The sequence below is a fragment of the Onychostoma macrolepis genome, chromosome 22 (assembly GCF_012432095.1).
Source record: "Onychostoma macrolepis isolate SWU-2019 chromosome 22, ASM1243209v1, whole genome shotgun sequence".
NCBI lineage: Eukaryota > Metazoa > Chordata > Actinopteri > Cypriniformes > Cyprinidae > Onychostoma > Onychostoma macrolepis.
Genome location: NC_081176.1, coordinates 26,555,629 through 26,571,736, shown reverse-complemented (window position 1 = coordinate 26,571,736; position 16,108 = coordinate 26,555,629). Strand labels below are relative to the sequence as shown.

General features: G+C 35.5%; 2 protein-coding genes across 6 annotated transcripts in view; both read left to right on the top strand.

The window, feature by feature from the left end:
• The window catches only part of rbm20 (RNA binding motif protein 20), a 71,394-nt gene extending 67,922 nt beyond the window's left edge, over positions 1-3,472 (top strand). For all 5 annotated transcript variants that reach the window (XM_058760562.1, XM_058760561.1, XM_058760564.1 and 2 more), the window contains exon 14: positions 1,333-3,472. In XM_058760562.1, the coding sequence (XP_058616545.1) occupies positions 1,333-1,401 (69 nt within the window). In that variant the 3' untranslated portion in view covers positions 1,402-3,472. The remainder of the gene's footprint in view (positions 1-1,332) is intronic.
• A 177-nt stretch (positions 3,473-3,649) lies between these two features.
• On the top strand, positions 3,650-16,095 carry pdcd4b (programmed cell death 4b). The gene is made up of 12 exons (XM_058760566.1): positions 3,650-3,940; positions 4,393-4,480; positions 4,791-5,093; positions 8,227-8,321; positions 8,734-8,847; positions 9,000-9,221; positions 12,376-12,473; positions 12,552-12,669; positions 12,807-12,914; positions 12,993-13,103; positions 13,182-13,321; positions 15,427-16,095. The coding sequence occupies exons 1-12, from the start codon at positions 3,665-3,667 to the stop codon at positions 15,482-15,484; spliced, it is 1,731 nt and encodes a 576-aa protein (XP_058616549.1). The 5' UTR covers positions 3,650-3,664; the 3' UTR covers positions 15,485-16,095.
• Positions 16,096-16,108: the final 13 nt, after the last annotated feature.

The following is a 16,108-nucleotide window of genomic DNA, read 5'->3' as shown; positions in this document are numbered from 1 at the left end:
TATTCATGAGATTAGCTACATTCCTGACTACTAACTACATGAAAGCTACTTAGCTACTTATGGAAGATTTGAATCAGTGAATTATTTCTTAATCTCTTCCCAAATGAACTGATTCACTAAAATGAATCAGACTTTCCAGCGGTACATATGAGAGAACCACTTAGCAGAGTGTATTTGACTATTGCGTCAGCTCGCTTGGCAGTAAGGCTGCACGCAATGTGAATAACGCGAAATGCGAAATTCAACATTGTGAAATTCAAACAGCGATGTAACATTTAGTCATGCTACACTGCTACTTGTTGGAAATAGTAGCTTATTACTGAAAAGGCTACACTTGCTTAATTACTCCCCACCACTGGTGACTGCAATGTAAGAGTGACTGATCTAAGAAGCCTGGTCCTCAGGGTGGGATATAGTTTCTCATTATAACCCTTCAGAAACGCACACATATAGACAGACGAACACACTTTCCAACGCAACATGGTTGAGGCGGCAAGGAGCCGGACATTCCCCGTCATCACAGTCAGACCACAACCAGTTGTCGTGTCTCTCAGACGAGAGCGGTCAGCCAAAGAGTGTCACCTCGTACTTCACTTCTCCGCCTTGAGGTCTGCCAGCTGTGTTGAGTTTACAAGAACTACAGTGAGAAGGTGACAGCTGAATTTAACACCAGAAGCGCAAGACAGGTGAAACCGAGACAGACAGAGAGAGAGAGAGACTGTAAACACTACAGGAAACACCTGCTTTCCTCCCACATTTTGACCTTCTTCTGTTTCAACTCTCCTTGTTTCACTGGTAAACGAATACGCTTTTTGGAAGGACGCACATATATGGGAGTTTCTTCAACTCTTATGTCTTTAAAACCGACCTCAACAATAAGTCCAGTAAAACATAAGCACAAAATTACTTTGCAACTTTAATATATGAAAATACTATCATGTAATTTATTCAAATTATGCAAAAACTGTAACTAGATTGTGTGCAATTAGGATACATAAAAAGCTTGCTATGAAATTAGCCTTAGTAAGACTAAGTTGTCAGCCATTTTATCCACTAGTAGACATTGTTAGTGGAACATGATCAAACAAATGGGTTTGAAAAGTATGTTTATGATAGAGTTTAGTCTCTAAGCCAAAAGAGCAACACGCGATATCCAAATGTAGCATCAACTTACTTGAGTATAACAGTCATAACAGATGCTGTCAGTCAGCCATTTTAGTCAGAGAAACCAAACTGTTGCTCTTCAAGCTTTCATGGCTGCTCCTATGCCTGTAATTTAGAAGTAAACTGTCATTTGTGTAATTTAACGTAGGATTGTTTGTGTTTTTATAGAAGTATCTGTCGCAGCTGGCAGAGGAAAGTCTCTTGAACTTCCACACGGAGCCGCCAAACACTGAATGAAGCTCACATGAGACTATCAGGACTGCACCACTGCTGGGACATGCTGCAAAACAAGGACAAAGAGGATGGGACACAAGGAAAACCAGAGCAACTGGATCCTCTGTGTTCACTCTACTTCATAGCAATATGAATTGTACGAAAGTTTTCAAGAATTAAAAAATCGACTTATTAAATGTCATACATTTTAAAAGAGTAGTTCACTGAAAAATGTAAGTTCCAAACCCTAATTACTTTTCGTTCTGTGAAATACCTTTTTTTTTTTTTCAGAATAATGCTATTTTTCTATACAGTGGAATTGAAGCGTTTTGTGGTTACAAAATTTAAAAAGCACCATAAAAGTATCATAAAAGTAGTAGTTAAACGATTTGAATGCACGACGTGGAGGCGAAGAACCGGTGGTTCTCATTTAATGCACAGCTAGCCGTTGATTATCCCGTTTATGCCATTGTCATTTACCAGCATTCACATATTAAAGATGTTAACAATAGCTGTGCTGCAATATTTGACCGGAACGATAAAAATTACAGTTATTTTCGTCTGTATTACTATTCAACTGTAACTGTATGTTACTATGGTTACCAATGTTTATAGGAAGCGCATTAATATAGAACGTGATTAAACTGACCTGGAACTACCTGCAGTTCAACGAATTTAATCAACACCTGCCAGCCAATCAGAATCCAGTATTCAGACAGACCATGGCATAAATTAATTTAGTTTCATCATAGCCATGATTCAGCCAAAATGAGGGAAAGAATCAGGGTTATTGTCGCAAACTAAAACCATAAATTTGTTACTTGAAACAAATGTTAACTAAAATAAAAAAATCTTAAACTTATTTTATTTCAGCTAAATGCTAAGGCAACATTTCTTATTTTAATTTAGTTTAACTTTAAGTACTAAAGTAATAAACGAAAACGAATAAATAAATAAAAACTATAGACATTTAAAAAAAAGAAAACAAAACCAAAAAATTACTAAAATTATCTCAAATTAAAACAAACAAAAATAAATAAATAAAAATTAAATCTAATTCACAATATTAACAAAATCTTAGTATAATATACTTATATAACACTAGAAAGAATTAGTACAACATGGCCATGATTTACTTAAAATGAGGAAAATAATTAAGTCATGGGAACTAATTCGTGACCACAATATCTTTTTATGCAACATGTCATTTGTACTTGACAGCCACAGTCTCCATTCACTTTCATTTTATGGAAAAGAGCAGCAGGAACATTCTACAAAATATCTTCATTTGTGTTCCACTGGAAAAATAGTCAGTCGTACAGGTTTGAAACATGAGGGAGAGTAAATGATGACAATTCTCAGTTTTCTGTGAACTCAAAGTGCCCTGTCCTTATTTGTAGGACAAAACGCAGTGTGTGTGTGTCCTCTGTAGTCCAGCATGGAATTTTATTACACTGTGAAAAATATGTATCCGAATGTGAAATGCACTGGTAAGTGTAGTGTTTACATCATCTGCCTCTGCCTCATTCATACTCTAAAGCTTGCGCATATGTTGAATTTTCTCTGTGGTGGACAAGTATAAACTTCACTTCAGAAGTGCCTAATTTAAACTTCTATTTAAATTTAAAGAGTTGTAAAATTATCCTCAGGTTCATGCTTGTGAGTATTCTGTTGATGCTCTTTAAATTATTAATTTGCGTCATTCGTCAGGTCTTCAATCTGTTTCAAGCTTGAAATATTCACTTTTCGAAGTGCCTTATAATGTATTAAAAGCCCCAAATGCTTAAAAGTCAGTCGAACACAATGGAAAGCTGCTTCTGTGTAATGTCTGCCATACTATTTTGCTTTCATTGCTGTACACAAAGCTCAGACTTTAGGGATACTTGAACTGGACCATGTTTATTTGTCTAATATCAAATTTATATAAAGCTGAGTGAGTGTTATAATGCTAGTATATTATTGGAATGGTTCTGGAAAACTTTTTCTCCTGCTGTTTTATATTCTGTTAATAGCACTCGATTTTATGGAAGACAAATATGTATAAATATTTTGGGTTGCATTGATGCAAATATTAAATAAACATTTTGGAAAATAATGATGCTTGATGTTTATGTGAAACAAACGTCTAAAGAAAGTGTCCCATAATGGCCCTGATTGACATGTCTGGGCCTGTACGTTATGAAACCACCCCTACAACTTTTTTTTTTTTAAACTGGGTTTCAACAATCTTTTTTAAAACTGGGTCAGATGAATAATATAACAAGAGAGAAGGACTTCATCCTCACCCATGCGCAATCTGTTACATAATTACATCACTTCTGTTCCAGCGTCCATCGCAGAGCGGCGGAAAGTCACGATCTTCACCGAAGGCCTCATAGAAAATACGAGAAAGATCGGCTTCATCCGAACTCAATTTTCATTGGTCATTTTGTCATCCGCCTCTATTATTCTAACCAATCAGAGAGCTCGCAGGACAGCATTACGCTATCGAGTTGCCGGGCAGAGAACACAAAATCAACATCAACGGAGAGTACGCTCTAACTTGGACTACGCGATAAAGCAGGTTAGTAGGATTTGTTCCTTATCGACTGCCCGTTGTTTTAAAGCAACTTATTTTGCGATATTCAAGACATTTGGAGGGTTTTATTTTAGACGCCGTGTCAAATAAGGAGGAAAACGGCGTTTGTCCGCAGCTAGTCCCGAGGCTTTGTTTATGTTTATGTTGCGCTCGTGCACTTGCGCGTGCAAATAACGCCATACATTGAATGTGTGCTCTACATCAAATATTAAACACGTTAATAGCAATTAATATAAAAAACGGAGGTTTTTTAAGCCAAAACACCTTATTTTGCAGACTGCAGGTCTTCTGTCTGTATGGTAATGCGATCCATTCATTGTATCAGGCTTGTGTTGGAGCCAAATGGACGCTGCTGATTGGAGCAGCTGCTTGTTCTCATTTATTCATTCATTTTTGCTTCGCAAAGAAATATTAACGTTAATATTTGTGCATCCTAGGTGCGAAGGCACATTTCATACGCTGTAAAACTTAATTTCCTAACCATGGCAACTGACTGTGAGGCATGGCTGAACGCAAACCCTGTTGGTAAGTTCAAGTTTATTTTTATCGCGGTATTTAGTGATTTTTATATCACAGTAAATGTTTTTAGGTCAGTGTTCGAGTACTGTTTTTGGTATATGATATGAAAAGTCTTAGAGAATCTGCCAAGGTCAAGACTATGACTTGTTTTAACTCTGACATTGGAATGGGGGTAAAAAAAATAAAAATAAATAAGGGGCCCAAACTTTGGCCCCTAGTGTTAATGCTGTTTTTTTAATGCATACTTAGTCTCAAATTACAAGTTTGATATGCGTATACGCATGTAAATGGTTCCAAACGCTCTCGTCATCCACAGAAGCTGCAGATCTCAGCGATTCCTTCCCTTCCGGGGATGAGGACAACACTTTCACTGGAAATGTTAATAACGAAATCAACGGAAACTGGATATCGGCCCCCACCGGCAGCATCCACGAGGCAAGACTCAAGGCCAAGGTGAAGAGACGTCTGAGGAAGACCTCCTCCAGGGACTCGGGCCGGGGCGACTCGCTGAGTGATAACAGCGAATCGGTCCGGTCCGTGGTTCCACCCACCAGCCCTAAGGGCAAACTGCTAAACAGGAGGTCGAGGATGGGCAAGGGACGAGGCCTGCCGAAGAAAGGTATCAGTGCTGTTTGATTCCTTAACCTAGAACAATAGGGGCTTTCGCACCTGAGTAACCTTTTCGTAGTTCCTAGAACTACTGGTGGAAGTTCCCGCTTTCTGGCGTGTTCGCACCACAGCAACTAGGAACGCATTTAGTTGTAGGAAATCTGTTTGGAGGAACTAAATGAGCTCCTACTTCAGAGTAGGGTCTAAAACAGTTCTATAGGAACTACCAGTGACGTTAATGTACACTGATTGGCCAAACGCATACAAAACACTGGCTACCCGTCATTTTGAAAAAGCCAAGTAAAAATATATTTTCTCCACGAACATGGAAAACAGTGATAATGGCTACCTGCTGTCTGCTTTGCTGTTTGCTCCGTGCATGTTTTTTTTTTTTTTAAAGTTGGGTGGATTCTGTTTGTCAGTGTTTTTATTGTTCAAAAATCATTCTAAAAGTGATTCCAACTTTACCGTTCCTCTGTGTTGTACTTTACTCATAGAATTAGAACAATAAATAAAAATTTATAGTTAGCGTCCTTGGTGTCAACGGCACAGCTACAAAGATAACTATATTATCGTCCACACCAATGTATGATAACTTCATGTTTATTATAAGCACGCTGCAGTTTTGTCGTTTACCGCTTTAAATACTTAAATTCAGTTTGGATTCTGATTGGCTGCCAATGTTTTTATCGTTCATCAGCTAAAAAAAAATTGTTATAGCTGTGGTGTGGACTTGATTCTTATAGAATTAGAATGATTATTAAAACGTAATAGTTATTGTTCCCTATAGAACGTCAACTATAACGATAACTATATTAGTGTCCACACCAACAGACGATAAAATACTGTTTATTATAAGCACACACTGCAGGATGGATTCTCTTTTGTTGCAAGTGTTTTTAATCATTCATTAGCTGGGAAAAAAAATGGTTTTTAATATATGACTCCAACTATATTGTTCCTCTGTATTATTATCGTTATAGTTGTGGTTTGGAGTTATTTATTTTTGTAGATGGATTCAGAATGATTATTAAAACTTTATAGTAGTAATTAAATTTACTGCTGTTGGCATGAACAGCCCTTTAGCCTGAAGTCTTTTCTGTTTAGAATTTTGATTCAGTTGAACTTGGAATGCACTTAAATCTCAATAAATTTGAATTTAGAGTTCTGGAATTCTGAAAGGTCCAGTGCATGTGGGATTCATTTATATGAGTTCAGAGCACATGAAGTGTCGACTTGGTTCTGTTCCAGCATCTGCTGTTTCATTTTAGCCAATTACATGATTAACAAACATCCGAGTGATTCTTCACACAAGCGGACTGACGCACTTCAGTAACCAAACTCCACCCACATTCACACATGCGCTCATAACAGACGGTCCCTCCTGTTCGTTCAGTTGTTGTTTTGCCCAGTGTTGGTCCGTTGTTGAGGGTTCATCGCCCCTGAGTGCAACAGACCTGAATTGATTTGGAAAAGTCCGGGTTGCAGAAATGGCCTACATATGGTCTGCGTCAAGTGCACTATATGTATGCTGACTAAGCTTTCAAAAAAAAAAAAAAAATTTTGACTCTACACTCTTTGTGTCTAATGGTGATCGTTTAATCACCTAAATGAGATTTGAAGAGTTTTAGTTGTGACCTTTTCACCTCCCCCATCACCCGTAAGATGACTTCACGGGACACTTCTGTTTTTGATTCCCTCAGCGACGGCACATTCGGCCCTGTGTGTATTATGTAATTACTGGTTAAGTCAGCCTGAAGGGCAGGGCTGGAGTTCCTGTTCGCTTTTTTTGGCCACAAGCCTTCAGATGCAGACGTTACAGTGAAAATGCAGTCGGTTTAGAATTGTAAGGTCGAACATTACAGCATATTCACAATCTTCTTCGGAGGCTTTGCGGTTCGGCTGAGCAGAAGCCAGTCGTGTTGTTTTGCATTTAAATTGGGGATTACAAATTGGTGTCACACACTTTCATTGTCAAATCGTAGTCTGATCAAAAAACATCATAAATTATCCTGAATAATAAAAAAAATTAAAAAAAGTTTTGTTTTTTTCTCTGTGACTAATTGGACAATATTAAGTATTTAAATTAATTCAATTAAAATTTTGAATCTAATTACAGTCTTAATTTTACCTTAATTTAATTTGGCTGTAATATAGGCCGAATTTTCAAAATATTTTTTTTTAATATCTATCTGTCTGTCTATCTAACTTTTTTTTTTTTTAAATAATCGCTAATATTAATACTAACAGTAATATTAGTATTGTACTTTGCGTTCAATAATATTATGAATTACACTTATGTATTCAATATATAAAAACATTATACTTATTACCGTATTCTGTAATGACTTATTTTGTATTCATTACAGTGTAAATGGTAATTTAAGATGATTAAGAAATATTTGTTAATATTTGAATATTTAAGACAGCTTTTTAGTCTGTATATGACATAGTTTAAAAAAAAATATATAGGCCTACTTTATTATTAAAGATTTCAGTTCCTTATTTTGGGGCCCGGAGTTGTTATACAACTTTTAAATCCAGCTAAAAGCTGAATAGTTTATCAAAGGGGTAGTTCGTTCAAAAATTTTAATTGTCACCCATATGTGATTTCAAACTTTTGACTTTATTTCTTATGTGGAACTGAAGAGAAGACATTTTGAAGATGGTTAGGAACCAAACAACATTGGACCCCATTGGCCTTCATTGTATGGACAAAAAACTATTGCATTTCTCCAAAAAATCTTCTTTTGTTCCACAGAAGAAAGAAAACCACCCAGGTTTGGAACATCTACATTAATGGAGGCCACGCTAAGCCTTGGGTGTATCAGTTTTTGTTTCTCGTTCAGTATCAGTTTGGCACTTGTGGTCGGAGCTCTGCACATATCGAGAGTTGATGTCAGCTGCTGTGAATTAAAGGGGCCCGGCTCGGTTTAGGGGAATTTCAGAGGGGACGACCCTGTGCGTTAACATGACAATGACGGGAACACTATGCACTTTATATTGGCTACTGCAGAAGGCACTGAAAGAGTCACATGGTTTTCTTTCTTCTTTCTGTTCTCTATTAACAGGATGACATTTTTAAAGTTATTCCAATGCATTTTATTGTCTTTAAAAGCTATTTATGTGTTTTGTATCCATAGGTGGGGCAGGGGGTAAAGGTGTATGGGGATCACCTGGGGAGGTTTATGATGTAGATGAAGTTGACGTTAAAGACCCCAATTACGATGTGGAGCAGGTAAGAGCCACACAGTATGCTTGCTTATGTTATTTAAAGGAATAGTTCACCCTAAAATTAAAATTTGCTAAAACTTTCTCAGATTAGGAGAAATGTAGCATCACTTGCTCAGCAATGGATCCTCTGCAGTGAATGGGTGCCGTCAGAATGAGAGTCCAAACAGCTGATAAAAACAATCACAATAATCCACACCACTCCAGTCCATTAGTTAATGCCTTGTGAAGTGAAAAGCTACACATTTTTTTTTAGCTGTTTGGACTCATTCTGACGGCACCCATTCACTGCAGAGGATCCATTGCTGAGCAAATGATATAATGCTACATTTCTCGAAGTCCACATGTCCATTTTGAGATGAACTCTTCCTTTAACCATGAAACTGGCACACAATCCATCAAACTTTGTGTTTCTGCAGGAGAACTGCGTATATGAGACGGTCGTCCTCCCTCTGGACGAAGAGACGTTTGAGAAGACGGTTACTCCTATTGTTCAGGAGTACTTCGAGCACGGAGATGCTAATGAAGTGGCGGTGAGATTTATAACTGTGTTGTTGAATGAGGAGACGGCTTTTGCCCTTTCATATCTAATCAGTGCCATGCAGTCCTGTGCGCTTATGAGTAAACAAACCTGAGGAATGCTGCATTATCATTATAATCAGAACATCTCGCTCTGTTCCTGCAGGAATTGCTTGCAGAGCTGAACCTGGGCAGCATGCGTGGCGACGTGCCCATGCTAGCTGTATCGCTAGCGCTGGAGGCCAAAGCCAGCCACAGGGAGCTGACGTCACAACTGCTCAGCGAGCTCTGCGGGAGAGTGCTCACAGCCGGCGACGTGGAGGCCTCCTTCCACAAACTGCTCAAAGAGCTGCCCGACCTGGTGCTGGACACGCCTGGGGCTCCACAGGTAACATGCTACAGCTATATATACACTACCAGTCAAGTTTTTGAACGGTAAGATTTTTTATGTACTTATACACATATATATATATATATATATATATATATATAAGTATATATTAGTGTATAAGTATTTTTTTTTTTTTTTTTTTACATTTACCTGTTTTAGTTTTGAAAGCCTGAGTTTGATTTTGATCAATTTTACTATTAATGATTTCAGTTCCTTTTTTGGACCCTGCGGGGAAAAACAAAACAAAATAATAAGTTTAATATTAAAAGTAATTATTTAATATTTCCAGTTGTCCATACAAGTATTTTTAATATAATATAATATTTTCATTTTTATTTAATTTTCAATTTATATAATAATTATATAATATGTACTAACTATTTTAGTATGTTAGCATTTATAATATACTACTGTAATAATATTAGTTTTATAGAATTAATAAGTATAATAATATTGTAATTTTTTAAGTTATTAATATTTATAATATTTTTGACAATATGATCAAAGTGGACCAGGGCGAACACAGAAATATTCAAATTATTTGTTAATATGAATTAATATGAGATATTACTTCTATAATTATATATTTAAAAATATCTAATAAATATTCAAATTATTTGTTAATATGAATTAATATGAGAGATTACTTCTATAATTATATATTAATATATTTAAAAATATCTAATATTCTCTCTCTCTATATATATGTATATATGATTTTATGTATAATCTAATTTAAATATTATCTAAATATTATATTCAATATATAATATTTTAACAAATGCATGCATATATACATTTATATATTTTTTGTATAATATAATTTTGATATTTATATATAATTATATATTAATTTATTTAAGATGTCATATCTAATATATTTATATATAATATAAATGTATATAGAAATGTATACTATTGTTATATATATATATATATATATATATATATATGATTTTTCTTTATGGTAGTTTTAAATTAAAAAAAAAACTATTAAGAAAAATGTTAGGAAAATTATTTATATATCAACAATATGAATGAAGTTTAATATTAACTGAATTATTCACAATTATTTGTGTGACATTCAATCATGAGCTGCTCTTGCTGAGGCGCAGGTTTAATTTTTTGCCGTGTAACATTTTGCACAGTTTCTAAGCTGCGGTGCGCCTCTCTGCGCTGCATGTTTACTTTGCTAAAAGCGTGTTTGGTAAGCTGCGGTTGACAATGAAAACTCTGTGGTCGGAGCACGTCTGGTGGTGCAGATGAGCCAGTCAGAAGAGACTTTCAGCTGTTTCCTTTGGCTTCGTCGAAACACCAGAGCTTGTGCTTTTGTCTGGCTGTGTGCAGAATGCTGGCTCAGCGTTGTGCCTCAAACACACTGTCTGCTGTACAAACACGTCTCCTGTCAGCCTTCACTCCAAACACCAGAGCCAATGTCGTTCCAGCAGCAGGATTTGGCAAACGCAGCCCTTAAAAACCAATACAGTCCGAATACAAAGGGTAGATGTGCCAAAAAGGCACGAGAACAAATATTGACCTTCGACTGCATTAGTCTGATCTGATGTGTGTTACTGCATTATCTGACTGTTTCCTCCAGCTGCGCACACGACTGCACTGTTTGCAGTACAACACACACATCCAATGGCATTTAAAAATGTCATGATAGGGAACTTAAGGGGCTTTTTTAAAAATACTTTAAGTGAAATTTTGCTGTGTTAAATGATTTAGTTCCTTTTTTGTATCACATGAGGGGTTTTGTGCGTGTAAACAAGAAATATGGAAATGCTTTCAGTGGAAAGCTCCTGGAATGAGTGAACTTTTTAACTGGAAATGTGAAATATTTCTCTTTTCTTCCTTTATTTAGTTTTGAAAGCTTTAGTTTGATTTTGATGACTTTTACTATTAATGATTTCAGTTCCTTTTTTGGACCTCATGGGGAAAAAAACACTCTTTAATATTAAAAGTAACTGTTATATTTCCAGTTGTCCGTACAAGCATGTATTATTATATAATAATTATGTAATATACTAATTTTAGTATAAGATAGTATTTATAATATATTAGTATTATAGTATAGAATTAATAAAATGATTAGCATTATAGAATTAATTAAGTTACATTTATCGTTATTAAACGTTATTATACTTAAATAATAAAACAATATATATATTAGAGAACTTATAATGATATAATCAGAAAGTGGATCAGGTTGAACAGAAATATGCAAAAAAAAAATTATATTTGAGATCGAATGAGTGATCTTTAACTGGAAATATTACATATTTCTCTTTTCCTTTTAGTTTTGAAAGCTTTAGTTTGATTTTGATGACTTTTACTATTAATTATTTCAAATGACAGTGGAATTAATTAAAGTTTTAAATCTTTATTTTAGAAGAAATATAACTCAAGAAGAAATTATGTATCTATCTAAATATATTATAAGAAATATGACTTAAAAAGAAATATAACTTGGTTGTTAAATAATCTTTATTTTAATCAGGACAGTGTGATTTGAAAATAGACAAAAGTTGCCAGATAGTTGTAAAAAATTAATATTAAAATATATGTATAATATTTTAAAATGTAACATTTTAATATTACGGTAATATTAAAAATTACTGTTTAATAATATTTCATACTCTATATTATGGTATGGTTCCATATTTCCATATGGTAATATGGAAATATTTCATATTTCATTATTATTTGTCAAAGTAATAAAAACAGTTCATATAGGCCTATTTGAATGACAAATTATAAATTATTCAGTTCCCTTTTTTTGTCAACAAGTGATCATTACCTGAAAATGATTTTTTTCCCCATGACACTGTGAATGGTAACATACCAAAAAATAACTAATTTTAATATATAATGCATAACATTTTTGTAAAAAAAAAAAAAAAAAAAAGGGTGTGATTTGGAAAATGCACAAAGATTAAATGATACTATTTAATATAATTATTTATATCTTTAAAATTTGTCAATGTTTTCAAGAGCCTCATAGGAAAAAAATCACAGGCCTATTTATAAATGATTTTTGTTGTTTATTTTTCATCCTGTGAACATAGTGGGTTTCCATGGAGATGTTTTGAGCTGAAAGCGCTCAGAATTAGTGATCTTTAGCTGGAAATGTTTAACTTTTGTCTTACAGATGCTCGGCCAGTTCATCGCTCGAGCCGTCGCAGACAACATCCTCCCAAAAAGCTTCATAGACAGCTACAAAGGACGAGTGGACTGTGAATACACCAGGTACAGAGTGTTTTCCTCTCAGTGCATCTCTTCTGTGTTTTGATCTTGAGTTTGACGTGGGTTTGCGTTGTTGTTCAGAGCGGCTCTGGATCGCGCGGCTGTGCTGCTGAGAATGAGCCGATGGACCGGTCTGCGCATCGACAGCCTCTGGGGCTCAGGCGGCGGCCAGAGACCTGTCAATCAACTCATCAAAGAGGCAAGGACACACCCATTCGCCACCTGAGACCTTACATAACATCTTTTGTCTACGAGCTGGAAGATTTAATGCCATATTAAGCATCAACACATGCATTCATCCTCTAACTCTGGATTGCATAATGGCTGTTGTTGCAGGTTAACCTCCTGCTGAAGGAGTATCTGTTATCAGGAGACACGGTGGAAGCAGAGCGCTGCTTGAGAGAACTGGAAGTCCCACATTTCCACCATGAGTTCGTTTATGAGGTAATAACGGCAACAAAACAGGGATTAAAGTGGAACGTTTTTGCCCGATTGTTAATTTGTTGCTCTTTTCACATTCAGGCAGTTATCATGGTTCTGGAGTCTAAAGGTGACAGGACGCTTCAGATGATCCTGCGCTTGCTGAAGTCTCTCTGCGCCTCCACGGTCATCACTGTGGACCAGTTGAGACGGGTATGACGCCACCTGCTGGTCAGTGTGGATCACAGCAGCTGTGAAAGCACATCTAAAGTGAATGCTGTCCTCTTGCAGGGATTTGAGAGGGTGTATCTGGACATGGCAGATCTCAGTATTGATGTGCCGTGTGCGTATTCGCTCCTGGAGCAGTTTGTGGAGCAGAGCTTTAACGCCGGGGTCATCGATAAAAAGCTCAGAGACCTCTGTCCTTGTCGGTAAGTGGGGTGTTTTTTTTTTTTTTTGTACTGTATTTTTTATTGCAATAATAATAATATTTATTATTATTATATAAATATAGGAAAAATTGTCATGTATAAAATTAGATATCATCATTGTTATTACATCTAAATAATGTATGTACCAAAATAAACTTAGTTTTTATTGTTGTCTTTTTATGAATTGTACCGTTTATTATTATTATTATTAATAATATACAAATATATCAATGTAATACTGTTATTATATAATAATAATGTACAAATACATAGTAATTGTTGCTGTTGTTATTATATGTAATAACAGAAATATAATGTATAATATTATACATCAATTATTTGTGATGTACTCAAATTAACTTGTCATTTATGAAAAGTAGTCAAATATAAACATTATTATTATTATACAAAACTATAATAATAGTAAAAAAAAGTGTGAAATATTACATCAAAATTATTTGATTTGTCATTACCCAAATGACCTAATTTGTTTTCACTGTCATATTTATTATGAAAAGTACTCATATGTAAACATTACTTATTTGTTGATTAAATTTGTTTAACTGCACAGGTAGGTCCAGGTCAGTTTAATCACCTTCTATATTAATGCGCTGCTTTAATTGATGCACACTAACCCACACACATCACTCTCGCACACACACACGGAGAGAGAGAGATCGCAGATTGTGCTGCACACACAACTTGTTGTCAACGCATTCCCGCGATTTTTATTACTAAAATAAAAGATACTAGATCGCTACATTATATTCCCCAGCAACGAGGTGATAAAATCGCTGTTTTTGAAGTAACATTAATTGTTTGCAGAGAGAGACGCGCAGACGCAGCAAGCAGGTACACACAACTGTCATCTCTCTCTCTCTCGATCGATAATTAATTGAAATACATACTAAAATTCATTCAAATAAATGTGGTCTTACCGCACTATTTCATCTGTGTATGATTTGAAGCGGGCAGAATGCTAGCGCTAACAAGATGTAACTGACGAAAATAACTGTCATTTTTACCCATTTGGTCAAATATTGCGCTGCAAAGAGCAATACTAGTTTTAACTTGTCTGTAACTTGGCAAATGACCAACTGACCATGGAATAAGCGGGATAATCAATGGCTAGCCGTGCATTAAAGGATTCCTCCGCTGCGCGTCTGGCGGTTCTACGCCTCCATGTTGATTATCCCTTATAAAACGGTTAGTTCCATTCCTCGATTCTGATTGGTCAGCAGCTGCGTCTTATTCACGATACAGCACTGCTATGACCGCTTCACCAAACCTTCTGTGTATCACTGAGCAACACCCTTAGCAACATAAACAATCAATAGCTCATTAGTTTAATGTATTATGTATTTCGGCAGAATTAACTGTTTTCTATTTATTTAATGAAGTATGAGTGACCCCTGCTGGCGTTATGTTTCATCTTTAATTTTGAGACATGTTCATATTTTTCATGTGATGTTCAGAACATTCTCTTGCCGTTTACTGTTGCTGTCAGGATCTATTTTTTTAGGGGAAGGTCAGCATTTAACGAACTTGCCTCAAAAAAGTAACATTTCAATACATAAATTTTGGGTTTTAATATTTTTTTATTGTTTGATAAGCATTTTATAAAAGCAATAAAGTACTCGAGGCTGTGTTGTATCGTGAATAAATCACGGCTGAAGGGCGTTGTTAGGCACGACGCGAAGCCTCTCGTACCTTATTGCTTATATTTATTATTATATACAACTATAATAATAAATATAAATACAAATGAATATAATCACATTTTTTCAAAATTATTTTTGATTTATCATGTACCCAAATACACTAATTGTTTTCATTGTTGACAGTAGTAATGTTAAAATGCTATTTTTCTATTTATTAGTATGATTGCATAGTTTATTATTAATATTATACTACAGATAATATATAAAATGGCTATTAAAAATGTAAGGTTGCGTATTAAGTAGTAATGCATAAACACATTTTATATATTTATTATTATTACATAAACAAATTTTATATACTACGCTAATATTATTATTATTATTATGCGTGTGTGAGATAATATTGTCATGTACCTAAATGAACTTTTTGTTTTCTTTTGTCAGGGGCCGTAAGAGGTTCATCAGTGAAGGAGACGGTGGGCGTCTCAAGCTCTCGAGCTAATGAGTTCAGTCCCGCCAGCCGTTTCCGTGGCAGCTGCTCCAGTCGTGGCGCTCACCGGAGCTTTGCATTTCTTTAAGTTGCTTGTATTTGTCATGAAGGTTTAAGTACTAAAACCGTTCCTCCTGTCAGAACACAATGGGACCGCAGGGCCTGGCACTTTCAATCTGAAGGAGACGTAATCCCCCGATCCTTCTGATGTGACTTATATAAGCTAATCCTGAAAGTGCCACACATGACTTAGTCATTCCATGTTTTGTATTCCTGAGTTCACTGCCACTCCTGTTCTCCAGTCAGCAGTGTTTGTAGAGACTTGCAGATTTGTGTACATAGCTTTATAAGTGCAAGTTCAGAGCTCTTTCTCCTCCTGGGCTGCTTTTGTATACTGTGCTCCAGTTTATTTTCCCTTTATTTCCTCTTTGACTTCTCAAAGATGTCATTTCTGATGGTCACCGATGAAAGGACAAACCTGAGCAACGCACAGCAGCTGGGATCATTTCACAGAACATTTATTTTTATATTTCGGTAGACTGGTGGATGTGAAATGTACCTGACGTACTTGCTCTTTGCTTAAAATGGGTGATGAATAAATAAAAAGTTGTTGTCATCACTGATTACTGGTACTGA

What these genes read in the sequence shown, in the direction of transcription:
- pdcd4b (XM_058760566.1), top strand. Translation starts at nt 3,665, where the DNA reads ATGCGCAATCTGTTACATAATTACATCACTTCTGTTCCAGCGTCCATC. An exon ending in GTGGACTGTGAATACACCAG is followed by an intron (nt 12,474 to 12,551) that starts GTACAGAGTGTT and finishes GTTGTTGTTCAG; the next exon opens with AGCGGCTCTGGATCGCGCGG. An exon ending in TCAATCAACTCATCAAAGAG is followed by an intron (nt 12,670 to 12,806) that starts GCAAGGACACAC and finishes CTGTTGTTGCAG; the next exon opens with GTTAACCTCCTGCTGAAGGA.